The sequence below is a fragment of the Aspergillus versicolor genome, assembly GCF_001890125.1.
Source record: "Aspergillus versicolor CBS 583.65 unplaced genomic scaffold ASPVEscaffold_6, whole genome shotgun sequence".
NCBI lineage: Eukaryota > Fungi > Ascomycota > Eurotiomycetes > Eurotiales > Aspergillaceae > Aspergillus > Aspergillus versicolor.
Window position 1 is genome coordinate 133,595 of NW_024467529.1, and position 26,188 is coordinate 159,782.

At 52.6% G+C, this 26,188-nt stretch overlaps 12 protein-coding genes across 12 annotated transcripts; 5 read left to right on the forward strand and 7 right to left on the reverse strand.

Moving 5' to 3' along the window:
- On the reverse strand, positions 1-970 carry ASPVEDRAFT_42575 (acetoacetate decarboxylase family protein). The gene has a single exon (XM_040812615.1). It carries the CDS (start codon positions 853-855, stop codon positions 118-120), a length of 738 nt encoding a protein of 245 aa, XP_040668805.1. The 5' UTR covers positions 856-970; the 3' UTR covers positions 1-117.
- Positions 971-1,267: 297 nt separating this feature from the next.
- ASPVEDRAFT_194447 (aldo/keto reductase family protein) lies at positions 1,268-2,600 on the forward strand (the record flags this gene model as incomplete). Its single annotated transcript, XM_040809159.1, has 3 exons — positions 1,268-1,314; positions 1,359-1,824; positions 1,877-2,600. The coding sequence occupies 3 exons, from the start codon at positions 1,268-1,270 to the stop codon at positions 2,423-2,425; spliced, it is 1,062 nt and encodes a 353-aa protein (XP_040668806.1). The 3' UTR covers positions 2,426-2,600.
- Positions 2,463-4,218, reverse strand: ASPVEDRAFT_194448 (uncharacterized protein). Its single transcript, XM_040809160.1, has 2 exons — positions 3,730-4,218; positions 2,463-3,681 (listed from the first exon to the last, which is right to left on the reverse strand). The coding sequence occupies exons 1-2, from the start codon at positions 4,096-4,098 to the stop codon at positions 2,569-2,571; spliced, it is 1,482 nt and encodes a 493-aa protein (XP_040668807.1). The 5' UTR covers positions 4,099-4,218; the 3' UTR covers positions 2,463-2,568.
- Positions 4,219-4,715: 497 nt separating this feature from the next.
- On the forward strand, positions 4,716-6,852 carry ASPVEDRAFT_713104 (uncharacterized protein). Its single transcript, XM_040816112.1, has 4 exons — positions 4,716-4,804; positions 4,850-4,860; positions 4,907-5,680; positions 5,732-6,852. Exons 1-4 carry the CDS (start codon positions 4,801-4,803, stop codon positions 6,551-6,553), a joined length of 1,611 nt encoding a protein of 536 aa, XP_040668808.1. The 5' UTR covers positions 4,716-4,800; the 3' UTR covers positions 6,554-6,852.
- Positions 6,638-7,706, reverse strand: ASPVEDRAFT_29582 (class I SAM-dependent methyltransferase; the record flags this gene model as incomplete). The annotated part of the gene is made up of 2 exons (XM_040810243.1): positions 6,638-7,235; positions 7,291-7,706. 2 exons carry the CDS (start codon positions 7,704-7,706, stop codon positions 6,638-6,640), a joined length of 1,014 nt encoding a protein of 337 aa, XP_040668809.1.
- A 388-nt stretch (positions 7,707-8,094) lies between these two features.
- ASPVEDRAFT_42580 (DUF3405 domain-containing protein) lies at positions 8,095-10,557 on the reverse strand. Its single transcript, XM_040812616.1, has 4 exons — positions 10,068-10,557; positions 9,822-10,021; positions 9,185-9,770; positions 8,095-9,138 (listed from the first exon to the last, which is right to left on the reverse strand). Exons 1-4 carry the CDS (start codon positions 10,283-10,285, stop codon positions 8,145-8,147), a joined length of 1,998 nt encoding a protein of 665 aa, XP_040668810.1. The 5' UTR covers positions 10,286-10,557; the 3' UTR covers positions 8,095-8,144.
- A 187-nt stretch (positions 10,558-10,744) lies between these two features.
- ASPVEDRAFT_151618 (uncharacterized protein) lies at positions 10,745-12,054 on the forward strand. Its single transcript, XM_040808268.1, has 2 exons — positions 10,745-11,332; positions 11,384-12,054. Exons 1-2 carry the CDS (start codon positions 11,056-11,058, stop codon positions 11,902-11,904), a joined length of 798 nt encoding a protein of 265 aa, XP_040668811.1. The 5' UTR covers positions 10,745-11,055; the 3' UTR covers positions 11,905-12,054.
- On the reverse strand, positions 12,043-14,118 carry ASPVEDRAFT_713030 (uncharacterized protein). Its single transcript, XM_040816110.1, has 3 exons — positions 14,063-14,118; positions 12,954-13,995; positions 12,043-12,905 (listed from the first exon to the last, which is right to left on the reverse strand). The coding sequence occupies exons 2-3, from the start codon at positions 13,809-13,811 to the stop codon at positions 12,072-12,074; spliced, it is 1,692 nt and encodes a 563-aa protein (XP_040668812.1). The 5' UTR covers positions 13,812-13,995; positions 14,063-14,118; the 3' UTR covers positions 12,043-12,071.
- A 203-nt stretch (positions 14,119-14,321) lies between these two features.
- ASPVEDRAFT_889539 (uncharacterized protein) lies at positions 14,322-20,288 on the forward strand (the record flags this gene model as incomplete). The annotated part of the gene is made up of 3 exons (XM_040818460.1): positions 14,322-14,365; positions 14,412-17,359; positions 17,416-20,288. The coding sequence occupies 3 exons, from the start codon at positions 14,322-14,324 to the stop codon at positions 20,286-20,288; spliced, it is 5,865 nt and encodes a 1,954-aa protein (XP_040668813.1).
- Positions 20,289-20,330: 42 nt separating this feature from the next.
- On the reverse strand, positions 20,331-22,019 carry ASPVEDRAFT_134522 (uncharacterized protein; the record flags this gene model as incomplete). The annotated part of the gene is made up of 5 exons (XM_040807138.1): positions 20,331-20,963; positions 21,010-21,444; positions 21,506-21,677; positions 21,727-21,793; positions 21,836-22,019. 5 exons carry the CDS (start codon positions 22,017-22,019, stop codon positions 20,331-20,333), a joined length of 1,491 nt encoding a protein of 496 aa, XP_040668814.1.
- A 314-nt stretch (positions 22,020-22,333) lies between these two features.
- On the forward strand, positions 22,334-24,151 carry ASPVEDRAFT_151621 (Zn(II)2Cys6 transcription factor; the record flags this gene model as incomplete). The annotated part of the gene is made up of 6 exons (XM_040808269.1): positions 22,334-22,389; positions 22,449-22,917; positions 22,968-23,227; positions 23,273-23,796; positions 23,842-24,056; positions 24,122-24,151. 6 exons carry the CDS (start codon positions 22,334-22,336, stop codon positions 24,149-24,151), a joined length of 1,554 nt encoding a protein of 517 aa, XP_040668815.1.
- A 56-nt stretch (positions 24,152-24,207) lies between these two features.
- Positions 24,208-26,169, reverse strand: ASPVEDRAFT_84518 (uncharacterized protein; the record flags this gene model as incomplete). The annotated part of the gene is made up of 6 exons (XM_040817546.1): positions 24,208-24,396; positions 24,441-24,779; positions 24,826-25,275; positions 25,323-25,530; positions 25,576-25,694; positions 25,744-26,169. 6 exons carry the CDS (start codon positions 26,167-26,169, stop codon positions 24,208-24,210), a joined length of 1,731 nt encoding a protein of 576 aa, XP_040668816.1.
- Positions 26,170-26,188: the final 19 nt, after the last annotated feature.

The window sequence follows — 26,188 nt, forward strand, 5'->3', positions numbered from 1 at the left end:
GTAGGTAGTGGGGGTCAAATACTACCTTTTATTTAAATTATTAAGCACCTCGTACAATTAGTTAACTAATTAATAAAACAGTAATTACAAAATATAATTCAAAGCCGAGGATACTAACTAAAGTGGAAACACCTTGGTCGGACATCGTATCGCAAGCGACGCATTCCGCAGCAGCGTCGCCGGCTCATATCGAAGCACTTTGACTTCATGCATCGGATCAAACCGCGATGGTTCTGGGAAACACACTGACCCATCGCCCTGCCATACCGCACTGCCCTCGATGGTGATATCAACGGGCACCAGCTCCTTAACAGACGGCCCTTGCCCCGGCACCACCGAGGGGATAACACGCAGATTCAGGCCCCGAATTGTATGTTCCAGACTACTCTTGACCTTATGCTTCGGCTGGAACCCTACTTCCACAATCTTCTGCCCCGGCGGCCTCTCCACGACACCATGGGTGATGGGGGTTCCAGTCTTCGGCTCCAAACTCACAACCCCCAGCCTCTTGGGGAATCCGAACTGCTCGCGACCGCATGATATCGGCGAGTCATCATCCAGGATCAGCGAGAGGAAGTAGTCATATTTCTGACCCTGGTACTTGACCTTGACCGCGTGGACGTACTCATTGTACGGGCCGAACGAGGTCATTCTGTGCTGGACGAGCATCACCAGCACTTCGGGCTCGTCGTCGAGCTCGAGCATGTCTGGGACGAAATCACGCACGCATTGGGATGTTGTTATGTATGAGATTGTCAGGACGGTGTCGCTGGTATAGTCGCTGCCGTCTGTGGGATACGGCGGCGCATACTGTGGGATGGCGGTATTGGATACAGACAGAGTTCCAAATGGCATTTTGATAATATTTAATACAGCGATTACTATAGCAACTACTACTGTGACTGTTCTTCGACTTGCTCTGGTATAAATAGTTGAGCAGGTGATGTCATGACCATGCAGTCACAGTCAGCCCACGCAGACAATCGATGAATCCAGCCAGACGGACTATTATCAGATAACCGCTTGGGTTGAATATCCGGTAGAAGCCTGTACGGTCAGCAGGTGGTTCGCCAGATAATATACAATGCCATTCTAGTTATTGCAGCCGAGCCGAGCATTGACTCACGATCGGGAGAAACCGACACCTGCTCGGAAGGCATCCGAGCCGACAGGAGATGGCGATTCGTAACCAGCGCTGTATTTAGTGGACTATCTTATGCTGAACGAATCGCTGCTCTTCAAGGAGAAAAAAAAGCATTCAATTAAAATGGCGAATAGAGGAAAACCCCGGGTTATCCTGGGTACAATGACCTTGTAGGTGTCCAACCACCATTAATATCCATACTAACCCCCTCCAGTGGCCCAGACACATCGACCGGCGCTCGGATCACATCCCTGGACACCTACAACTCTATTCTCGACTATTTCCAATCGCAGGGCTACAACGAGATCGACACTGCACGTTGCTACGTCGGCGGCCAGCAAGAAGCATTCACCCGCCTCGCGCGGTGGAAAGAGCGCGGCCTCAGCTGCGCGACAAAATGGTACCCGTACGGAGCTGACGAGGAGAAAGCCGGCGCCCATAAAGCAGAAATAGTCGAGGAGATGCTGAACAGGTCTCTATCAGAACTAGGGACAGGCTGTGTGGACATCTTCTACCTGCACGCCCCCGACCGCACGACACCATTCCAGGAGCCGCTGGGGAAGCTCAATGAACTGCACAAGCAGGGCAAGTTCATCCAGCTGGGTTTGTCGAACTATACTGCGTACGAGGTTGCAGAGATTGTCATGTTGTGTCGAGTCAATGGATGGGTACAACCAACGGTGCTTCCCACCCACCCCCTAGGTATACTAAATATAAGACTAATACTGTCAGATCTTCCAATGCATGTACAACGCCATCACGCGCACCATCGAGCCAGAACTCGTCGCCGCGTGTCGCCGATACAGCCTGGATATTGTTGTCTACAATCCGCTGGCAGGTGGTCTCTTCTCCGGGAAATACACCTCCCTCTCGACCAACTCCGTCCCCAGCGAAGGCCGATATTCCAACGTCGACCGCGAAGTCGGCGATCTATATCGCAAGCGCTATTTCAAGGACGCCACGTTCGAGGCGCTGCGCATTGTCGAGCCGGTTGCTCAACAGTACGGCTTGAGCTTACTTGAAGTTGCCGTGCGCTGGTTAACGCACCATTCCGCGCTGAATATCAAGGACGGCGGTAACGACGGTATTATTATTGGCGTCTCGAGTCAGATCCAGCTGGAGCAGAACCTTGAGAATCTTGAGAAAGGCCCGCTACCAGAAGACGTGGTCAAGGCGTTGGACGAGGCGTGGCTGATCTGTAAACCTACGGCCGCGGACTATTGGCATAATGAGTTGGTGTATGGCTATGATATAAAAGAGGCATTTGCCAGTCTATCATAGCGGTAGTTTCGTGGTAATTGCTGATGTGTATTGATTTGATGTCTATGGGTATTTCTTTATTAGATATGGATATTTCCTGCTTCAGAATACTCCAAATGGTTGTTTCATATTTGTTTATAAGAAGGTACATATCACACACTCAGTTAGACAGTCTGCAAGAGAATGCGACGGTAGCTGGTCAACGGATGATATCCATTATCCGTCACCTCGAGAATCAAGTGCAGCAGCCAGCATCCAGAGGGATTATCCCCTTCACCATTGCAGCTCTCTTCTTCAGCAGGAATGTGCACCTGTGCCAATCGGCCGCCACTCGAGGTACTCACATTCAGGGCCGGGACTTTGCCATCGACATTCCAGTCATTAGTACCAGGCTCTTTGTACTGGAACCACCGGAAGGTCAGACTGTCATTATCCGGATCAGAAGTTCCCCTGGCATCGAGAGTAACAGTAGACCCGACAGAAACAGTGAGGTTCAAGGGAGCAAGCCCAGTGCTCCCATTCAATGCAATAACAGGATGATGGTTAGCTTTGCTGATATTCAACGGCAGAGACCACTGCATACGCGCAGCAAAGTCGTTCTGGAACGCATCTCTCCACCGCCAGACACTCGCAGCACTGGAAGTATAGGTCTGGTTATCCACGCCAACAACCCGATCAGCCGAGTCAGAGTAGTGGCGAAAGTTAAGCACCGTTGACGGATTCACCAGGTCATATCTACCTCCCCACGAGCCGTACTGGGGATACTCCGGCATACCCAGACCATTCTGCACGAGATACAAGAACGTCGGGGTGTCGCCTTCCATGATAAACTTGTAGTCTGGATACGCCGTCTTCCCATACGATCCGATCTGGATATTATTACGCAGCCAACTGTGCGATACCTTGGAAAAGTCAGGACCGCCAATGTCAACGCCATAGTATCGTTCGCCCGAGATGCCGATCCAAGCAGCAAGTCCGTACTGGTTCCAGCCATGTGTGGATGAGATGTAGAAGATATCCGGCCATTGCTGTCTGATCCACGCGCCGGTATCGTCCTGGTCGGAGATGGCGTAAACTCGTAGCTTGGAACGCAACGCAGCCGCCTCCTCAGCAGAGAGAGTATCGTGGATTTTGTGCAGAACCTGTGCGAGCACATTGGTTCCACCCCAGGCCGTTACCCACAGCGGCTCGTCCGATGGGTCTTGGAGGCGCTCGAGCAGCAGCTTTCCTCCGTCGCTGAGGGTAACATTACTTCCGACGGCAGTCATTCCATACGTCTAACAGATATTTAGTACCTCAATATTAAACCATTTAATAGATCGTACCTCCGCGCCCTTCCGCAAAAGACTGCGAATGTGGTCACCGGATGGATACGGGGCATTCAGCGGGGCATGCTGGTTGAGATTCTCCGTGACATTGCCATAGGCATCGATAACAGACAGCATATCCTCAGGGTGAACTTCATCGCGTAGCCAGGTCGACGTGACCGCCACAATGCCCTCTGTCTGGAATTGGTTGGCGTAGAGAAGGTACCGAGTCAGCGACTGCTGATCATCGGGTTCGTTGGAAATGTCGGACAGAATAAACACTCGGGGTTTCTTCGGAATCGGCAACAGGGCGCTCCTGTTCACCGATTTGGCAAGGGCCTGGGTGGCCAACGCCCACAGGGCTGTGAGGACGACGAGGGATGGCATGGTTGACCGGATGGTTGAGGGGGCCTACTTCGTGCTGTACCCTCTTTATTTATACATGCCATTCATCCGGCTATCCCTTCTGCCGAGTCTGGAGAATCTCCGGACCTTGCGTCATTTTCGCGGAGACAGTGGATCTGAAAACACTCTTGGATAGTGAAGGTTTTGGAGATGTGGATATCGGGGTTAGAATTACTGCATCGGGTGAACGAAATAGGAAATTGTAAGCACTGCGGCTTGAGGAAACTCTTCAAGCCGAGAACAGTTTCGTCACTCCCAATGGACCATCGTGAACAAGAAAACTAATGTCAATGGCAGCCCAGAACCATAACTGATGCACTAGGAAACAAAGCAAGATCGTGGTATTATGCACCAGTGGCGGAAATATATATCGTTACTTCTCTATTGCGTCGACGTCCATATCCATTCTACAAAACAAACATAAATTGTTGTAACAGTGACTCGTAAACAGAAGTGTGCATCCTTGATGAACAGGAACAGCTGCTGCCTGGATAGTTATCATACACAGACCCTTCCTGAGGCCCTTTCTGGTCTAGTGGTAAAATTGTTCCATCGCCTCGGTAAACACGAGACCCACACAAACAGGTTGACACCCACTGATGCCTGCAGCTGCCTCAATATAAGTCTCTTGACGCCTTGGGATAATACTATAAGCACTGTATCTATAAAGAATTCACGAGTAAAATGGGTAAGTTACTCTCCTGGATAATTTTATAGAGATTAATGATTGCAGGATACTCGGAGGTACCTACAGCCCCACCTTGCAGCAAGCATGATTAACACATTCTAGGTGTACTGCCACCTATGCGGCGTGAGTTTCAATATTGCGCGGCGTCGAAAACCAGGCGAGCCCGATCTGGCCAGCTGGGACTACACGGGCCGCCAATGCGATGAGCCAGGTGTCGACGAGGTGGACAGCTTGGAGCAGTGTGCTCGGAATGGCTGCGCCGTAGCTGTGAAATATCCAAAGGGTGACGATGACGACGTGGTGAATGATCCTGACTACGCGCCAGAGGACAGCGACGAAGAGCCATATGAATATGACTCCGACCACGACTCTGACTCGGGCGATGCCATGAGCGTCGACGAGGAGGGAAGCACCGCCACTACTGATGCATACCGGGACTTCTTGTCCAGCACACTGGATCCACAGGGCCAATTCGACGGAGAACCTGTCGGGAGCTTTGGCTACTCAAATACAAATACATGTGGTAGAACCGAGACTATCCTCCCTATCACAGGTGATGAAATGCCAGGGGGACATGACCCCGAAGTGCTGGAACATATCCCCGGCCCAAACTGCACAGAGGCGAATGCGTACTCAGGATACCGAATCAGCCTCGAAGAGATGCGAGGATGTCGCACAGCCCAGTTCCTGGTGCATAAGAGCTCAGCTGAAGGGGGATGGAAACCCGATGGTCTGCACGAACCCTGGGAGACATCCCAAGATTGGTTCCTATCTGGAGTTTGCGATGGTATGGCATCGCGGGATATGGGCGATTCTACCGTCTGGCCTGCTCGAGGGGGGTTGGAGAGTCCCTGGGCAGACAATGTTAATTTTGACGTAACTTCCCACCAGTTGTACTGGCACGGACATTGCTAATGGAACTTGTAGACAGAATGGACTCCTTCAAATGACCTGGCGATGCCATTCCACCCCTGGTGCTTTGACATATTCTGTCGACAATCCAAAGCCCAGTTCAAGCACGTCAATGTATCCGGACTCATGAAGTGGCGGAATGCAGAGTTTAGCTGGGAAGACTTCCACTCGTTTCCTCGTGCAGGCGAGGTTTACGCAGCACAGGAACAGTTCTGGAAGCACGAGCCTGGGGCGGAGTATCTGGTTGCCAACCCGCTCTACGTGCCATGTCTACCGTCTCTTCTAGCTGCAGCGAAAGAGAATAACACCGACAAGTCCCCAGAAGTAACAAAAATACGAGAGCAAGGCCGGGCCAACTTGGAGTCATTGCCGCTTGACATCCGCCTCTTGATAGTTGGACTTCTCGATTCTGCTGATATAACTAGCCTGCGAATGGCCTCGACAGTGTTCACCAATCTGCCAAACAGTATATGGTATCGACTTGTACGCAATGAAATGCCCTGGCTCTGGGAAGCATGGGACGAGGGGGAAATCGAGCATACGCCTTCTCCCTGGACCGTGATGACCGCGAACGAGATGAAACTCTTAATCGAAGAACGCAAACACTATTCCAAAATCCTGGCAGAGGAGTATACACCGGTCAACGGCTTGCTTGATTTTCTACTCCCGAATCCGAGTGCTGGACCGGATGTTAAACTCTCTCGAACGAACGCAAATTGGCATCAGGTGTATGTACAGATTAAACAGAACTGGGACAGGCTGAAAGGACTGCGCAATCGACAGCGGATTTGGGAGGACGTGGAGGAGGTGATGTGCCTCATCAAGAAATATTCATAGCATAGTGATATCTAACAAACAAAGAAAGACATGGCTCATTCGCATAACAGCGCTATCGGTAGCATAAAATCAAACATCAATCGCTTAGACAGTCGGCTTTTGGCCGTAAATAATATGGCAGTGAACATAATACTGCCGACGCTCCTTGAATTCCCTTTGGACCTTTGCAATCAGCACACGGCATTCCGCCTCGCTCCAGCCCAGGACACGGGTAAACACCGCCAGGGTGAGTGGCTCGACTGACTCAATCGCATGAACCTGCATCCACTGGCCGATCGTCTTGAGCGCCTTGTCCTTGGGCCATGACCCGATGGGAATTTTCAGCACATCCTCCTGAACATTGACGAAGCCGGCGCGCTTGACTTTATTGGCGAGCTCGGGTGCAATATTCAGCGGCTTTCCGAATTTGACTGTCCCTTCGGCGAGGAGCTTCTGCCACTCATTGATGGCGGAATCGTTAAAAGCATCCTCATTGCCCTGGGTCAAGAACTGAAAGTGGAATTCTTGGAGTTCGTAGAAACCACCGGGCTTCAAGTGCTGGAAGGCCTGGCGCGCGACGCGATCCCAGTCAGCAAGGGATCCGACCATATTGCGCTGATGGATATAGTCAAAAGCTTTGACCGCTGGATACGGCCAGACAGCCTCGACGTCGTCGACGACGAATTGGCAGTTGGGGGCAGTCCTACACCAAACGGATTAACCATGCGCTCTAACACGAACTCGGCTCGGTGGAATACCATTGCGGCTGGATCGGACTCAGGTCGATTCCTAGCACCTCAGCACTGGGGAACTCATCGGCGAATTCCAGCGCCCAGATCCCCGTGCCGGTTCCGATGTCCAGCACCCGCTGGGGAGACGTCGAAATCGGCGCTTTAAACAGATTCCCGCCAAGCATCAGACGGTCGATGTGGTGGACCATGTCCAGGCGATCCTGCTCGACCTCATCATTGGGGAATAAATACTGGCCCTCTCTGAAGCGGTGGTAGCGACGGCCGTTCTCGTAGACGTAGTTTGTCACACTGGACGAAAGCGAGGTTGTGAGCGAGGCGAAGTCGGAGTCCGAGACGGCAGAGTCGTAGTCGGAGTGCTCTGCTTCAATTTCCTCCTGCTGCTCGGGCACAGCCGCTTCGACGTGGACGTTTGTGCTTGCCATTGTACGAGAACCTGGGGAGAAAGAGGAAGAGAAAGGAAAAAAAGAGAGATCGAATTCGAGTCAGTGGGGCCTGTCAATTAGCATCCCCGCACTAACACAACTGTCATTGCCTGAACGGGAACTCTCTTGACTGAACGGGCGACTGGACGGTTGTTGAGTCGCCGAGGACTGGAATACTCGAGAAAACAGGGCACTGGAAAGTCTGTTGAGTCGCCGGTCAGTACTTTTGTCAGCTTCACCTCCAGTCGTTCATTCATCCCTTGCACAATTCTGACTCTGCTGACAACTTGACAGGCCACACTGTCACATGACAGGCCCACGCGGATCGTCCCGGTTCCGTACCGTATAAGGATAAAATACGTTTCTAAATCAGAAGGACCGAGGTATGGATAGTTATGATCTTTATGCATCTCTTTGAATTATGAAGGTTATGAAGCATCACACAGGAACAGCCATGTCCGCTCCTTTCACCCGCGCCGTGTTCTTGACGGGATGCAGAAGCATAAAAGGAAAGCACAGCGGACCATATAAATCCTCGCGCAAATCGCCACTATCAAACCAATTCCGTCCTTGGGGGTCCTGATGATAACTGCCATCGGTGTATTGATTGGCATCTATTTCGTAGCCCAACCATCGCCGGTAAAGGTCCTCGGGAGTCTGGGCAGTGAACATATACGTCATTCGATACAAGATATGGTCGAATTCATGGTCCCAGTTCCAGAGACTATCAGGTCCGCCATTAATTCTCTCCGGGGGACCATGATTTACAATCCTCGCCAACTCTTTCGGCGTCCATTTGCCATCTGCATATAATGGATGGGGGACGTGGACGGCTTTCAGACCGTGCCATAGTGCGAATGACGCGGCCGTCATCTCCGACACCAATGCGAACCCCTGATCCGCTTGTGCATCGTGGATAGAACGCAGTAGGAGACCGGAGAATCGGCCCATGGTAACCGGAGACGCACGCCGCGGTATATTTTCAGGCAGATTCCAGACCATGTCCGAGAACACCCAGGTCGTGTCGGACGGGTCGAATATTGGGAGAAAGGTAATCAGATCTGCCTCTTCGCCAGTCCCCCATTCGTAATTGTCCTGAACAAATTTCATAGGGGGATGAGGTCCAACGGGGTCTAGCCATGGCAGAGACTCTGGGCGAGCAGGACCCCAAATACTGGCTTTACCCTCCATTGACTTGTCGACTTTAGCGAGAAAATCTGTCCAACTTCCATGCGCACCGGGTATATAAAAGTATGCATTCCGCTCCCATAGATACTTTCTAGGCTGTTGTTTTGCAAACTCGCTTGCCCGTTGAAGGAAATGGTACGCATGGCCGGTGAAACGCGCGTCCATTTCTAATTGCCAGTAGTAGTCGAACTCGGGGAATGCAACCGAGAATATCTGCATGGGCTGCAAGTGTTGATGTAGGGGTCTAAGAATTAGTACTGGGAAGAATTTGAAATACTCAGGGGCCATACTTATGCTCGTCCACCATAGGATACCACGACTCCAGCGTCTGCTCATTGAAGAATATTGTTATACCCCAGAACTCTCTGGGAATATACATTTCCTTTAGCTTCTGGACATTTTCACCCTCATCAGGGCCGTATAGCGGGACATCGTTGTCCTTGACGTGAGTCAAGAGGAACACCTCATATTCCGCGCCAGAGTGCAACGAAAGCTCCATTATGAGGGACCGAACGTGATGTTTCATATTATCAGTCCACTTCATATCATGCCATGCTCGAAGTACAACAGCTGACCGTGTCTGAGACCCTGGTGAGTTGCGCTTCTGGTTGAGTTGAACGGTTTCATATTGCAACGGCAGCAGGCCATCCCAACCACTATCTTGGTTTCTATACCTGCCACTGTTCCTCTCAAGGCACTGCGCCTGGAGCGACTTCCAGTTGACATCTTCCCAAGAGACCTGATTTGCGGCACTACTAGAGCTGCCCGGTCCCGACTCCATGTAACCATATGCTCCGAAGCGAGAGGTTCGGGTTGCGCAGGTGCAACCGTCCAGTTTGAGAGCTTCGTACGAACCGTACTTTGGGAACGGAAAGCCTAGATAAACGAGTTTTTAGACAGGTTCACAATTTGTTTAGAAGAACGTACCTTCCTGCAGACCAGGGTAGGTCAGAACCATATCTTCAGGGTCCCGCCGATTTAAGATGGTTCCTCGTGGTCCATAGCAGGCTTTGAATCCCCCTTGCTCTCCATTATAATCTGGATAAGGGTCGTAAATCGCGGGAAGATGCGACGATCCGTTCAATAATTCTATCGTGGAAACTCCTCCCCGGTAGAAGTTCCCCTCTCTGCAAACAAATAAGAATAGCCCTGATAAGGTTCGATGCTACATACCTGACATCGCGGAGTGTTCCTATCCCTACCGGCTCATGGGCAAATGGAGCAGTGTCATCAGTCGGCTTCCACTGCCTCGTGCATTGTAGATAAATGGCTGGATTGAAAACCTTTATGGAAGGCCAGGGGCTACGGACAGGAAGAGACCGGAGAAGGAAAAAGAAGAAAGCAGTCAGAAGCAGCGACCACAACCAGAGGTATCGGCGGATAAAAGCCATGCTCCGGGGCACATTATGAGTTGCAAAACGTGGATCATAATTTTATCGAGATCTGGGGTTCTCGTCCTGAAATCGTGGCAAGCGGGGTGAATGCGTCGTCATCGATCTCGTTAATAGAGGCTCCTATACCAGCAGCTGCCGATCATAAACTCGCCATTCACCTGATAAAAGACTGCATATGCCAATCTTCGAGTCATGTCTCCGAGGGTCCTTGAATTCACTGGACAAGCCTTCACGGGGGAGCATGCGAAATTCCCGAAGCGGCCAAATCAATCCTGTGAACGTGGCGCAGCGGGACAACGTGAGCATCAACAAGCCAATACAGAGCTTGCATTAGTGCTTACAATAGCTTTGCCAACTCATCGGCCATGGCGCACCTCGTGGCTGGCACAACTCGGGACCAGAAAGCTTGGGGCGCCAGGCTCACTGAAGTTTGCAGAAAGCAAGCCAGGTACCTTGCGAGGTTTGGTCGCAATTCAAAATAAAATCAACAGTCGAATCCGTATCGAATACGAGCCAAGACCCGGTCCGCGATGGCTCTGGTTTAGCTTGCTGAGGAGGGTTCGAGCGTGCAGGGCCAAGCTCGCGTATCCAATCGTCGGCCCGTTGCTTTTTGTCCCCGGCTAAAATAAAATGAGTATGGGGCGGAGTTCATCAAAAAGCCCCTAATCCAGGGCCAGACAAGGCTGAGCTCGAGGCTCTTCGCTTCTTCTGGCCGGAGTCTCCCACTCTCCTGCTCTCCTCTAGCTTTCCTCACGCGCACCTCGAAAATGGCCGGCAGTGCGTCCTTTCGATCCCGACTGGGCTTGCTGTTTTGCACTGCGCTGCTTGTCAGCCTGTCCACTGCAACATGTTACTATCCAAGTAAAAAGGAGACTTACGATGACGTCCAATGTGAACCCGGTGAGGAGGACAGTGCATGCTGTGGCAGAGGGTCAATCTGCCTGGATAACGGCCTCTGTCTGTCCCAGGACCAGCCCTTTGGTCTTTCGCGCGGCACCTGCACAGATCGCGATTGGAAGAGTGCAAAGTGCCCCACGTATTGCAGTAGGTCTCATAGCCCCAGATCTCTACTCGTCAACGGCTAATCTCCTCCAGCGAAAACACAGCGCACCGGAGTTGCGATCGTGCTTTACAATGTGACCGAGGATGGTGAGAGCCAATACTGTTGCAACTCCATTGTCAACAGGCCCGGAGAAGAGTTCCCAGCATGCGATTACGACGAGCCCTTTACAATCGAATCCGCCAAGTTCATCCCGGGGGTGGCGCTCTTGGAGGGCTACGTGAAAGAGTCCGACGCCAACACTAGTACAAGCGACGCAAACACTACCTCCTCGTCCACAGATACCAAGGAGGCTCAGGATACCGGTTCATCGAACCACGATGTTGCGATTGGGGCAGGAGTCGGGGTACCATTGGGGGTGATTGCCCTTTTATCCATTGCATGGGCGTTGTACGAGCGGAGTCAACGGAAGAGGTTATTGCAAGCAACACCCCCGACAATCAGCACAGTCGGTCCGTATCACGATGAAAATAAGCCATGGGGTCATCATGAGCTCCCCTCGAATCCCTCCAACCAGGCTCCATCCGAGTTGCCAACTCCGCCCATTGAACGGTAACACGCATCTACCGGTGCAGGAGTACATGAGGGTTGTATATAGAAATCTTTGCACATGGAAAGTGATAAGACATGGGTCTCACTGTATCAGTACTCATTTAATAGTATAATTGTGAAGTGGCTAAAAATTCAAAATATTCCATACCACCCCAGGCAGACTGACTGACATCAACAACTATTAGAAGTCGACTTGATGACCAACACCCAGTCGTGATCCACTCCACCGCTGCTCGGAGGCGTAAATGTTGCCTCATCCTTCGAAGTTTCAAGTATTCCGGAGTCCACCTTATGAGTATGGGATGTTCGAGGGTCAAGCCACTCAACCTGCAGCTGGTCGGCCGGATAACCCCAATCCTCCGAGATCCCTGCGAGGTCGAGATTAAAAGCGTCACCGTATCCTGTGTACACCCAGTAGTGCCCCTTGGTAATCATACCAGCGATATACCGGTTCGACTCGTATGAGAGGATGTTCTCCTTTCCCTCCGGTGAGCGGATATACCCCCTCGCAGGCCTCAATCCATTAAACTCCTCCCTGGACAACGACGTAAACAACTTCCCTACATACCCAGTCTGCTTAGCACCAGGCCAATGGATTGCCTCATGCCAGCTCGCATCCTCCGACAGCCCCAGCTGAGGCACCTGCCAATGCTCCGGGCTCGCAACAAGCGATCTATTCTCATAGCTCTGCTGCACCGGAAGACTCCCATAGGTGATACCACAAGCACCGCTAAACACCGCAGGATAGAAGCCATGACGAACATGCGACGCATTCCAGAGCGGCTTGTCGGTATCGAAGGAATCGTGCGCGCCTTCGTAATGGTTCTCGACGTCCATGACCGGACCGGGGAACTGCGAGCGCATCTGGATGATGTTCTCGTAGTTCTTTGTTGAGTCCCAGGGGGTGAGGACTGTGAAATTTGCATCGATGCCGTTGGGGTCGGGGTTTTCGTGGCCGGATTGAACGGCGTCCATGGAGAGAGTTCCTAGGGTTCCGTTGATGTACTGTACAAATTAGCACTTGAACGTGGATTATACCGCACGTTAGCGTACATTATGGCCATATGGCAACGGAGTAGGCGGATCAGAGATCCAAGGGCTCGTCGGCTGGAAAGTGACAAACGCATCGTATCCAACCTTTGCCTCTTCCTCTTTGAACCCCTTCATCATGGCAGCCCAGATCCCGCGGGTATCTTCAATAGGATCCAGAAAGGAAGTAGGGTCGGCGGAATCATCCTCGCTATCTCTCCACGCCTGCCGCGCCTGAGGAACATTGTTGGCCCAGAACCCATTCGCATCGCCGCCCATCATCTTGGGTATACCGGGGTATCTCTTTCCAAGGTACTTCCCAAACACTGCGGCGTTTTCCTCATTGAAGAGTCGCGGTCCGATGGTCCCATACCATCCGCCATTAACATACCGACCCCATACCGGCACGAAGCAGATCAGGATCCCGTATTCCGCGGCTCTCGCAGTAACCCAGTCAACGAAGCTGAAGTAATTCTCATTCAGCTGCGTAGGGTCGCTATTGTCAATGGCCAAGTCGCCATAGAAATTAGGGATAGTGGTCACATTGTACTTGGACAAGAGCACAGCCTGGACAACAGTGAAGCCCTTTGCCGCTCGATCGGCGAGGTACAAGTCCGCGTCAGTTTTGTTGAGCCGGTGGAAGAGCTCCCAGTTCGTATCTGCTATCCAGAGAAACGGGTCGCCTGTAGCGGTGCGGTAGAGATATCGTCCATTGGGAGGCGCCGAAATTGCGAGATCTGCCCAAGGAAGATTCTTGCGTGCTGAAATAGCAGGTGCCGAGAGAGCAGAAACTGCTAGGCATGTAATGCCGATTAGAAGGGGGAGGCGGGCCATTGCTATAGGTGATACTCTGGGTGTTCTACATTGTGATCCATGCCCCATTTATAGTTTAAAATCCGGGGTACAGCAGTTCCCGCAAGTGCAGCCGGACGGTCGGAACTTCGAGCGTCGAGAATCTCGAGACGAGTTTGCGGGGACCCAGATCTTGGGGTAGAACTCGTGCCGATATTGGACTCGGCTGTTGGGAAATCAGTGGAGCAGAATTATATCATATTGGAGACAGAGGCTGTGAAGTTGAACATTAGACCGTTATGCAGTTGGTAAAAGTAATGCAGTGAGTATAAATACAGTACCAGTTATAACCAACGATAAATAGCCGCTAAGGAGGCTGCTTCCACATCGGTCCAAATGTAAACAAGAGGATTTATGTCTACCTCAATGCGTAGAGTTCAACGTCTAAATAGAAATATAATGTGTTCTCTGAGGGTTGATGAAGGCTGTGTAGGCTCCAGTGAGTGTTGCTGGCTGGCTTACGGTATTGACTCATTCGGAATGGGCCTCAATGTTAGAGCCAACTCAAGAACACCATCTCTCTTTCATCATCCGCCCACAATGAACAACGACGATTTTGTCATCGTTGAGAACCCCGATGGGTTGTATCCCCTTTCCTGGTCGGGCTCGATCGCTAACACTCTCCAGGAGCAAGGGAGACGCCCAGCAGGAGGAAGTCGCTGTCACTCCCCAAGACGTCGCTGCCATTCGGTCGTGGCTGTGTCCCACCGAGTTCGACTCTGACGGCAGCGACTATCGCAAACACCTGAATGCTCATGCTCCAGGAACCGGCAACTGGCTTGTCCAGTCTGAAGCCTACCGGAAATGGCACGACGCGACCGAGACCACAACGGGGGGCCTCTGGGTCCAGGGCATCCCGGGCAGTGGGAAATCAGTCGTCGCAGCCCGCCTGGTCCAGAGGTTAAAAGAGGAAGAGACAGCCCCTGTGGCTTTTTTCTTTGCTCGTCGCATTATCAAATCCAACAGCAACCCGCACAACCTCGTCCAGGACTGCCTGTACCAGCTGCTCGACAACAGTATTGCCCTCCAAGCGCTACTTAATGACCTGAGGAAGCAGAAGCCTAGTGAATATACGCCTTTCCAAGAACTTTGGCGGGCCTTTCTGTTCGCCTTGTCGACTCTTCCTCGCGCATATGTCGTCTTTGACGCCTTGGACGAGCTCGCCGTTGAAGAAAATGGCTTCCTCCCTCTCCTTTTGGAGCTCGCACAGATGAGCCCTCGATCGATAAAGCTCATTATAACGAGCCGGCCTGTTTCCCACCTGGTGGATGGCCTGAGGGGGCCCTCATTAGGCCTCATTCGGTTGACGAAGCGCGCCGTGGAGGGCGATATCGGGACGTATATCGACCAGCGGCTCATCCAGCAAGAGCAGCGTCCCTTGACAGAGGAGCAACAGGGGCGAATTAAAATCTGCCAAAAAGCCGAGGGGCTGTTCCTCTATGCCCGGCTCATGCTCGACCAGCTCATGGAGCAGTCCACAACACCTGTAAAATTGCATCTCCAGGGATTGCCCGAGTCCCTCGAGGAAATGTACGTAAATCTTCTGCATGAGCACGCTGCCAGATCCGGTACCGGACTGTCGTTCCAGTCCTGGCTTCTGTCCTGGATCACACATTCCACCCGGCCACTGCGAGTAACTGAGCTCGCGACACTCGCCCTCTCTTTACCTGATCGAGCCGGTCTCAAGACCGACCAAGACGCGAAGTTGATGGTCCGGACGGCCTGTGGTCCCCTGCTAGAAGTCCTCGAGAATGAGACCATCCAGGTAATTCACCACTCTTTCACGGAATTCCTGCTCGACGGCCGGCGGCCAACTGCAAAGGAATCCGACTCGAATGCATGGTTTCCTGCGTTCGAACCAACCGCCACCCATCGCTCCTTGACGCTATCCATCATCAAGTACCTGCTCTCCGGCTGCTTCACTGGGTGGGAGTATAACTGGCGCAAGTTTAGTGGAGATGGCTTTACGAAAGAACATCACGCCGTAATTGTCCAGTTCCCCTTCTTACAGTATTCTGTGCAGGGCCTGATCGACCATGCAGAAGGCTGTGACGTTGACGATCCAGAGCTCATGCAAGAACTGGACCGCCTGTTCGATCCCGGTGCTGATACTTACAACGCCTGGTTGGACTTCTGGTTCGCTTCGATGGACCGGCGGATCATTCACGACTACAAACCCATCCATGTGGCAGCACATGCTGGGCTTTCACGGTACATGGCACATCTCGTTGCGAAAGGCGAAGACCCAAATGTCCTCAACAAATCCGGCGAGACACCCGTTTGGGTCGCGGCTATGAATGGCAACGCAGACGCACTGGGTGTGCTCCTCGATGCTCGAGCAAGCTTCGCAGACTTCGACAAGGAAGATTCAGCTCCCATTCATAAGGCCGCGGGCAGCGGCTACGTTGACGTATTGCAGCGACTACTAGATGCCGGGGCTGATCCCTTACATCCTCAGGGTCCTGGGAGCAAGTGGCGACGCCGCAAACCCGGTAAAACGCCGGTCGAGTTCGCATGTGAAGGCGGGCATACAGAAGCAGCGAGGCTGCTGCTCCAGTATATCGACCCAGGCACGCGCTCCTGCGTTCTTCCGCATTGGGCCGCAGTTCAGGGCCAGGAGAAGACCTTGCGTGCTCTCCTAGAATACCCCGAGATCAGAGCCAATGTGAATGCCAAAGACAACAATGGGCGCACGGCCCTATATCTTGCAGCGCGCAGTGGCTCCGCTCCAACTGTCGACCTACTGCTTAAACACGATGTCGATGTGCATGCTCGCTCCAAGGGCACCGGGATCTACCCCGGCCTTTCTGAGCCGAAGGGTCCGTGGACGGCACTACAGGCATGGGCCAACCCGAGTCAGTCATCGCACTGGCGGAGAAAAACCAGCAAGGACGAATTTGAGCGAGTAGGCGAGCTTCTAATCCAGGCAGGAAGCGATATTGAAGCGCGCGATGGCCAGGGCAAGACGCCGCTGTTCTACTGGAGCATGCATGATTACTCCGACGTGCGCACTGCGCCCATTCTACTTCGGCATGGTGCCAATGCCCGGGCACTTGACAATGATGGAAACTCGGTTTTGCACGAAGGGACCCCGTATAGAAACCCTGTGGAGACAATCCGCCTCCTCATCGATGCAGGGGCAGATATCAACCACGCACGGAAGTTGGATGGCGCGACGCCGCTGATCGCGCAAGCAAAAGTCTGTTGGATCGACGTAAACGTATTCACTGAGTTTGGTGCTGATGCGAACATTCAAGACGCAGACGGTAATACAGCACTGCACTGGATTTGCAGCAACTGGGTGAGAAGTCTGGCCATGTTGCAAGAATGGGTGCAGTTCGCGGATCCCACGATTCGCAACAACGCAGGCCAGACGTGTCTATACAACCTGCGGGATGACAACGACGCGTACGATAGAGTGAAGATCTTTCTTGACAACGGCGTGGATCTCGAGTCGCGCGATCGGAGAGGGCGAACGGTCCTGCTGGCGGCTTGTGAGAAGGGCAAGCGGCAGCTTATCACGGCCTTGATGCAGCATGGGGCGTCTGCGACGGCAACTGACTTGGAGAATAAGACCTGTATGACCTAGTGCTTCCTTTAGAGTATTTATTAGGCGGTTTGTTGACAGAGTTAGGTTTACACATCCTGGCACAGGTAGCGCTGTCGAGCAGCGACTACGGAAGCAAAGATCGCGGCGTCGCAGTCGACATTATGTCGCGTTTTATGGAGGCTGGTGTGGATATAAACGCCGTCGACATCAATGGAAACACGGCCTTCCACGACGCGATCAATATAGACGACGCGTTCGCGACGCTGCGGGCGGGCGCTGGTGCTCTCCTTGAACTGGGTGCGGATCCCAACACAGCAGACAACCAGGGACGGACGGTCCTGCATAAGATCGCTTCTCTTCGTGCTAAGTCCTTTGCGGACCGCTTTGACTGGCTTCAGGAGGCTGGAATAAGTCTTGACCTCCATGCCCGAGATCACCAAGGATACATGCCGATTCATTACGCTGCATCCGTGGCAGATCTCAACGTCCTGAAGCTGGTGGAGGCTGGTGCAGACCCCCGGGTCGGCATAAACAACCGCTGCAATGTATTACATATCTCGGCCGGTGCTGGGCAGGCCAGTGCTCTTGGACTTCTGTGCAAGCTGTACACAGATCACGGATGGGATATCAACCAGCCAGACGAAAACGGCCGATCTCCATTGCACTATGCCGCTGCATCTGGGAGCTCTGAATGCGTGTTCTACCTCCTCCAGGCCGGGGCAGCTATCAACGTACAGGACCGTCAGGGGCTGACGCCTCTGCATGCGACGACCGAGTACCGGATCGATCATGTCGCGGCGAGACGGGCCCGCAGAAAAGCCGGGTTCCCGTATGGAAAGGGCCGTGGGAGTTCGTGGGATGATGATCTCCTGCGATTGATGGACACGAGGCGCGATGCTCCTATCCATAAAACCCCGGAAGCCGTGAGGGCTGCCGTTGCCACCGAGGAGGAAGTCCAGATGGTTCAAGACTCTGTACGCCTGTTGCTCTCGGCGGGGGCTGATCAAAGTGTGCGTGATAGGTCTGGGTGGACGGCCTATGACCTGGCTGTCTACCTGGACCGGGGAGATATAGCTGCTATCTTAAAGCCCCCATCGGACAATTGTGGTCAGAGAATGTCCGTCCCATTCCACTGGTACTCACTTGGGGGATTTGATGCAAATAAAATCGTCCAGCAACTCGATATCGGCAACTGCGATGCTTATACTGTCTTCCATGTTGCACTCTCGCAGCGAAATGAAGCCCTGATATCGGCCCTTCTGGATGCAGGAGTAGACCCAGCTGTCCCTGGCCCCGACAAGCTGGCACCAGTTCATTACGTTGCCTTCTGGGGTCTGGTGTCAGTAATGAAGCTGATGATGCGCTATATAAAAGACATAAATTCTATCAACCCACCACTGCTCCACGCAGCCCTCTGCCGACAGCGGTCGAATATCCAGATGGTTGATCTTCTGTTGAGCCACGGTGTCAACGTCAACGCCTACTTCCAAACCCCCATGGACGAGAGGGTCTCGACCGCTCGGGCGCCAGGCAATAACCCAGTGCACATGCTGGCTGGTGGAGAGCATTGGTGGCACACCTTGGCGCTCCAGTCCCTCTGCAAAGCCGGAGCTGACCTCGAATCCGTCGACTCGCATGGGAGAACAGTCCTGCAATGCGCTCTCACGTCGGGCGTCTCTGTCCGCCACGGGCCCTGGCAACAGGAAACATTGGATACCATTCTGGAGAATGGGGCAAGCATCAACGCGACGGCGCTGCAGTGCGCTATACAATACAAGTGGGGAGTGCCCGTGATCCAGCGGCTCCTGCACAACGGCGGTGATATCACATCAGCCATCCATGCCGCCGTCAGAAGCGGGAGTATTCCAGGATGTGAGGCTATACTCGACGCCGGGGCTGATGTGAACACCATCCATGACCGGGAAACGCCGCTTCTCGTCGCTGCTAGGAAGACCTCACACGATTACGACTTGATATCCGTGCTTCTTCAGCGTGGAGCTGATCCCTTATTTGAGCTCGACGAGGGTATGACCACTGTCTTCCATGAGATCTGCCACGATAATGGCATCGTATCGCCATTTATAGAGATGGGTATTGACCTGGAGAAGACCAACGCGGCCGGGCTGACGCCTCTTCTTGAGTCGTGTGGGTCACCAAAGGCATCTGACTTCTATCGAAGAGATGAGTCGGTTCCCATCAAGCTCATCATGGCAGGGGCCAACATCCATGCAGTCAGTCCCGAGGGCTCGAGTGCACTACATATGGCTGTTCAATCCGGACTCCGCGAGACCGTCTCATTGCTCATCGAAAAGGGGGCTCATGTTTCAGCGAAGAACAACGCAGGACTCACCCCGCTGTACTACGCCGTGAAATATGGGGCGGCCCGGGTCTGTATACCCATGGCGAAGGCTCTCCTTGCAGCTGGGGCAGATCCGCTATTTACAGGCCCCAATGGTGGGAATGCACTGCATATCATCGCCCCGTTGCTGCTGCAGTATAGCCCAGCGGGGTCCTACGAGCGCGAATACCAGATGCGCGACGGGTTGGATTATTTTGGGGAATACAACGCGTTATACAAGAGGTTTTCTGAGAGCGGCTGTGATCGTAATGCCCGGGACAACCAAGGCAATACCCCCCTGTTCCCATATGTGCAAGAGTTGAAGGAGGAAAATGAAGTCTGCAGTTCCGACCCTCCTGCAGAAGAGGACGTTCGGGAGATGTTTGACACGCACGACGTCTTTGCGGTAAATAATGACGGTGATACACTGTTGCATGTAATAGCAACCAGAGAGGAGACCGAGCGTAGGTTCGATGAGGATACTGTACGGCTGTTTCAGGACCTGCTGGCGAGGGGGGTCGATGCGAGACAGGAGAATAGCAAGGGGCTGAGTGCTTTGGACGTTGCTATGGCTTATGATCAAGAGGCAATCTTGGAGTTATTTGAGAGGGAGGAGTGATTCTGGATATTGACAACTTTATATCCGGGTGCAACACTGCAGCTACACAATATACCTAAACAGCGGACTCTTATCCCCCATCTGCAGCAGTTCCTGATCGCTGATTCTCGCCCGAATCTGATCAGGATCAACAGTCTCCCTGCCACGATTCAATCTCTCATACTCAAACTTCAACGCAACCGTAGCAAGGATAGCCGCAATGGACACCCCGAGCTCAAACCCAAACCCAAGCCAGTAGTGTGGCTTCTGCTTTTCCAGGTAGATATTACTCCCAACAGCGCCGCCCAGATTCCCCATGCAGATCAGTAAAGCCATTCCTACTGCTCGTTTCCAAGAGGGGGCCAGGTTGTTCCCGACCCATGACACCAGCCCGATTAGAGGCGGGTACACACCCACCGGGATGCAGAACAGGAATGCGTACGTGAGACCCGGCAAGGCTGGATGGGGGATAGATAAGAGACCGAGGAATCCGATTGCAGAAATGCAGTAAGGCCCGATGATAAACGGCCATCTCGTCTTATGTCTGTCGGAGAAGACAGCAATAATAGGCGTACCGATTGCACCGAGCGTGTAAATAGGAATAGTCAGCAGCTGGGCGTTTGCTTCAGAGTATCCAAGGCCGAGGATAACGCTAGGCGCAGTGTACGTGAATCCATATATAGAGACGGTGTTTCCCTGCCTCCATTAGTCTGATAGCTGCAGAGAGAATCAGAGAACGAACCCAGTAGACGATGACAGCAAGCCAGATCTTCCAATCGAGGAATACGCCCCAAATGGTCGGCCAGTGGAACTTATCGTGCAGATCGACCTGGCCTGCCTCTGTCCCAGCGTCATTTCTCAGACGATAACACAGAAACCGCCTTTCCTCCGGCTGAAGAAACGACGCTGTTTCGGGGCTATCAGGAAGCAGCCAGAAGCAGGTCACACCAACAACAACAGTTGCTAAGCCCTCGACAATGAAAATCCATTGCCATCCTCCTAAGCCGCCAATTCCCTCCATTTTCTGTAGGGCGAATGCCAGGAGACCGGAGAATGCACCGGAGAATGAAGCGGCACTGTAGAAGACGGCCATCCGGCTCTGCAGCTCTAGTCGTCGGTACCAGATTGTTAGGAGATATGTACTTGCTGGGAAGAAGCCTGCTTCTGCGACTCCAAGCTGCTAAGGTGTTAATATAGTAATGGTATAGCTCAGGGATATAGTTGTAATTGCAACATACAGCCGTCCTGGCTCCAGCCAACCCGTCAAAATCCTTGACAATGCCCATCAGGGTCATGACTGTTCCCCAGGAGAGCATCATGGCTCCAATCCAAATCGATGGACGAAGGACCTTTAACACCATGTTGCAGGGGACTTCGAGTAAGGCGTAGGGGAAGAAAAACACGGTCAACCTAGTAACTATGATCAGTGCCTATAACCCTAAAACCTTGGGAAACATACGCAATATTATACTGGGATCCGACCAGGCCCAGTGCCTCGTTCATTCCAGCGACCTTTGCATTGCCCACTGCTCCCGTTAGGAATGTCATACATAGCAGGAGGGTCTTACTGTTGCTCCTGTCGATATACGACAGAACATAGAGGACAGTCAACATCGGAAGCAGGCGCCAGTCAATTTTCCGTAGAATCGCCTTGGTTTCTTTTTCGTTGTAGATAGCTATGTCGGTGGATTCGTTCAGCCCATCTTCCACGAGATCGTGGGAGTGCTTTGCGTCGAGTTCGTTCTTCTCCATGTTGCATACCTTGTCGCATACTCTGGCGAGGAAACAGAGCTAGTATTGACACCAGCACTCTTTTTGGGGATACACGGTATAAAAGCACACGAGGCGGGATAGAAGTAAAGCCCCAAACTCGCTAGAGGCAGTCATTGGCCCGGATCAGCGCCATCTCCATCCCCAGGCCGTCATTGTCTCCAACTCCAAGCCCTGATGGGTTTCCCCGGAGTTTCCCCGCAAAGAGTTACAGCGGGGATTTAAACCTGCCGATGATCTCGACGCGAACTCGCTGTTAGTCTGTCATCTGAAATCTCGGCTCGAGAATTTGCATTATGGCGCCAAGGCAGCAGGAATCCAAACGGAGGAGGCTGAGGGTCACTACAGGATGGTGAGCGACTATGATGATAATATTATAATATCGAATATTTCTCTAACTGAGGTATACAGCTTGACATGCCGCCGCAGACACATCAAGTGCGACGAAACACGGCCGACGTGCTCCAACTGTGGAAAGAAGAACAGGACATGTCGGTATGGAGCACCATCGCAAGGTCAAGATAGGTGTACAGATACAGAATCCATTCAAACCTCGCCTCCACCACGTCACGAACATTCCGAAGCTCGCGAGACGAGGGTTCGCGAGCCTAGCGAGAATGGAGGCTCTACTCTGAGCCTTGCCAGTCCTACTGTGGTCGGGGACGTCACGATTGAGGCGGCAACACTCGAGTCGATTCTCTTGAGCTCTGACTATTATCTTCCTGCAGATGCTCTGCAAGCCGCTGTACAGATCCACAGTCCACATGCCGCTGATGCAGTCGCGCTGCAACCACTACAACTCCATACCGATTGCCCAATCCAGCTATCGGTTACTGAAGTAGCGATATTCCGGAACTACGTTGAACATGTCTCCCACTGGGTCAGTAGCTTTCCCCGAGCAGGGTGTGAAGCAGGCTGACTTAATATCAGGTAGACTCGTTCTCAGCCGACCAGCCATTCCACCGACACGTTCCCATCCTCGCGCTGACATGTCGACCTCTACTAGACTCATGTCTCGCATTCGCAGCTAAGCAGATGGACCTCGTCGGGGCTCTGGTACCGATCGGGCTCTCATCAAGCGAACCAGTGCGCTATTACCGCCTTGCTTTGAACGCCATTCGAGCCCTGCTACTCCATCGCGACCACGCCAGAAGCGATGAAGTGTTAGCAGCGTGCATTTTACTCTCTACGTAGGACAACCACAGTGTATAATAATCATCTACTAATCAGGTCAGGTATGAAATGGTCGATGTCGCGGGCGACTCCCTCGGCTCTCATCTCAAGGGCGTCGCATCTCTCCTCCAGGCCCGGCAAGTCACCGGCGACGCAACTGGTATACGCGGAGCCTGTTACTGGACATGGTACCGCCATGAAACATGGGCTGCCCTCCGTACCGGGCGGCGAATGTCTCTCCTAGATGAACGGTACTGGCGACCGCAAGAGCTAGAGTCGTTTGCACATCTTAGCCCGGAGGAGATTGCGAACCGGGTGCTTTTCATATTCGGGCAGTGTATCAGCTTTTGCAATGATGATAGCTATAACCTTGGAGTCTCCCCTTCCCCTGGAGACGGGTCCAGAGTATGGTCTGAACTCCGGGAGGGCACTGCATTGAGACTGGAACAGGCACTGCACGACTGGAAGGCGAAATTACCACTCAGCATGGCCTGTTTTGAATCCCTTAAAGGACCTGGACCCATGAACTCAATAGACCCTTCCACTGGGACAATCGAGGCGATGTGGTTTGTCTTTCCTCATTCTGGTACGTATTCTCAACACTTTAGTCGAATTGTGCTGAACGAAACAGCCGTGGCAACACAGCTATACCATGCCAGTAAACTGATGCTCGCCCTCAAATGGTGTCAGCAATCCCATCAGCCACCGGGGCTGGCGAATTCCTCGTTCCTGTCTCAGCAACGGCGCATCCACTACCATAGGGAACAGATTTTGCTTACCGCAAACTCCGGGATACCAGATGCTTGGGGACTTATATCTACTCAGTGCCTCTACCTTGCTGGTCTTGTGACTGACGGTGTTCAAGAGAGACAAACGACTCTGCAACTTATAGACCAATGCCAGTATAGTAGTGGGAGGAAAACGAGTGTCTTGTCCTGTGATTTAAAGAGACTATGGAGCAGTAATGAGGGTTTAGAGTAGCAAATCTATTTGCAGCTCATAGTTTCGCCTCTGCACTACTCCTTTCCTTATTTAGGTCTGCGGGACCCCAAAACTTGACTATGGCTGCAGTAGAAATATTATTCCCATCCCCAAGGCCACGGTTGACGCCCTTGAAAATTTGATATGCAGCCTCCGTAAGCCGTCCTGGGAATCCAAGTCGTAACTGTGTAGTCCTGAGTGAACGCTGTGGCTGTTAGTTATGGTCTCCATTTACACACGGATACTCACCAATTCCTTCATCGCATTACTGAAAGACCCGCCCATCTGAAGTCCAGATACTCCAAAATCCCCCTTCTGCATTTTCGGAACCCCGTGCCTGAACTGGGCACTCGAGCCGGCAGCCCCGGCAATGAGATCGTACACCAACTGTGTCGAAACACCACTCGCAGCAGCGAGGCTGAGGCATTCCGCTGCCGCTGCGATATGGATTAAACTCGCCAGACGGATGACGAGAAACATTGCTGACGCCGCGCCGAATGGTCCATCTACTGGGACAAGTTTGATCTCTGGTGGGAATACTACCTGCATGGTGGACATTATATCGGCATCTTGGGCGCTGAATAGGACCTAGACTGCGTCAGTGCCACGTTCAAGAGTGGTTTTCGTATCGTACCTGAACTGATTCAAAGTCGTGCGAATTCACCACTTGGCAATCCACGAACCGAATGCCAGGGTATTTGGAAGACAAGGCCAGGTGGCCATACTGGTCGTCCAGCCCGATCAACCCTACAATGCTTCCATCTGGCAAGCTGTCCAACCGGCTGGATAAGTTGCCAGTATTACACGGTACAACAGACTTCAAGTTCTTTAAATATGGCATCTCGTCCTGTGCGAAGAACGTAATAGCGCTAGCTTCAGCTGTGGGCTTGACTGACAGATGCACTGCCTTGCAGTCCTGCACCTCAGCAACTACTTTGCCGGTAATTCCTTCATAATTGCAAACGACACTGGAATCATCATCTCGGCCATGGCCACGAGCAGCCCGTTCAACGAATGCTTGATGCGCCACGGATGCGATGGGACAGGGGAATGACAAACTCTCTGCTGCATCATTCACAATACCCTGGTCAGCCGTTAGTTAGGATCAATTGCTATTGTTCAGTCATATACCATGTCTTTGGTGAAGATTGTGACGCAGGACTTCGGACTCCAGTCTGCATTCAGCATTGAGATCCCACGATCCCCCATGATCCAGCTGGCAGCCTCGCTGTCCATAAGAACTCGATAGGCTTCTCTAGATGAAAGCCCAAGCACTTTAGCAAAATTCAGCGCTTCTGCAGCAGTCGCGATATGGATTCCCGCGAGGTGTTGGTTTAACCTACTCTGTTAACCTCGGTTCTGGTATAACTGGCCTTTTACTCACATTTTGATCGTGCTCGCAGATCCCAAAGGACCACAATGGAATGTCCTCCCCGGAGCTGAAATGGCCTTTAATTCTGGCTCTATCTGTCTTAATGTGTCCATGTCACCGCCCATCATTATCTGTAGCAACATCCACGTCAGCACATTTCACCAATGCCGGTTAACCTACCGAAAGACTGCCTGCATTCGCACCGACGACACCCCCAGAGACAGGACAGTCAACAAGGCGAATATCGCTTCTTCCCCGCTGCCTCAGTCTACCTCCCAGCGACCCAAGATAATCCGGCGGCAGCGTGCTCAACACACAGAGTATAGTAGCGCGCGGCAACGTATCTGCCAGACCATCCTCGCCAAAGACCAGAGAATCAACCTGCTCCGGCGTGGCAACCATTACAAAGAACTTCTCCTGGTTAGTGCTCGCATCGCGAACAGTGGCAGCAGAAGTTGCACCGGGCAGGTCGCCAAAGTCAGCAAGGGCCTTCGGATTAACGTCGAGCCCGTAGACGTGGAATCTGGCTTTGAGGAGATTTGAAGCCATTCCAAAGCCCATGGCTCCGAGGCCTGCGAATCCGATATTTCTGCTTGCTGAACTCATTATTGTGTTGTCGAATGTG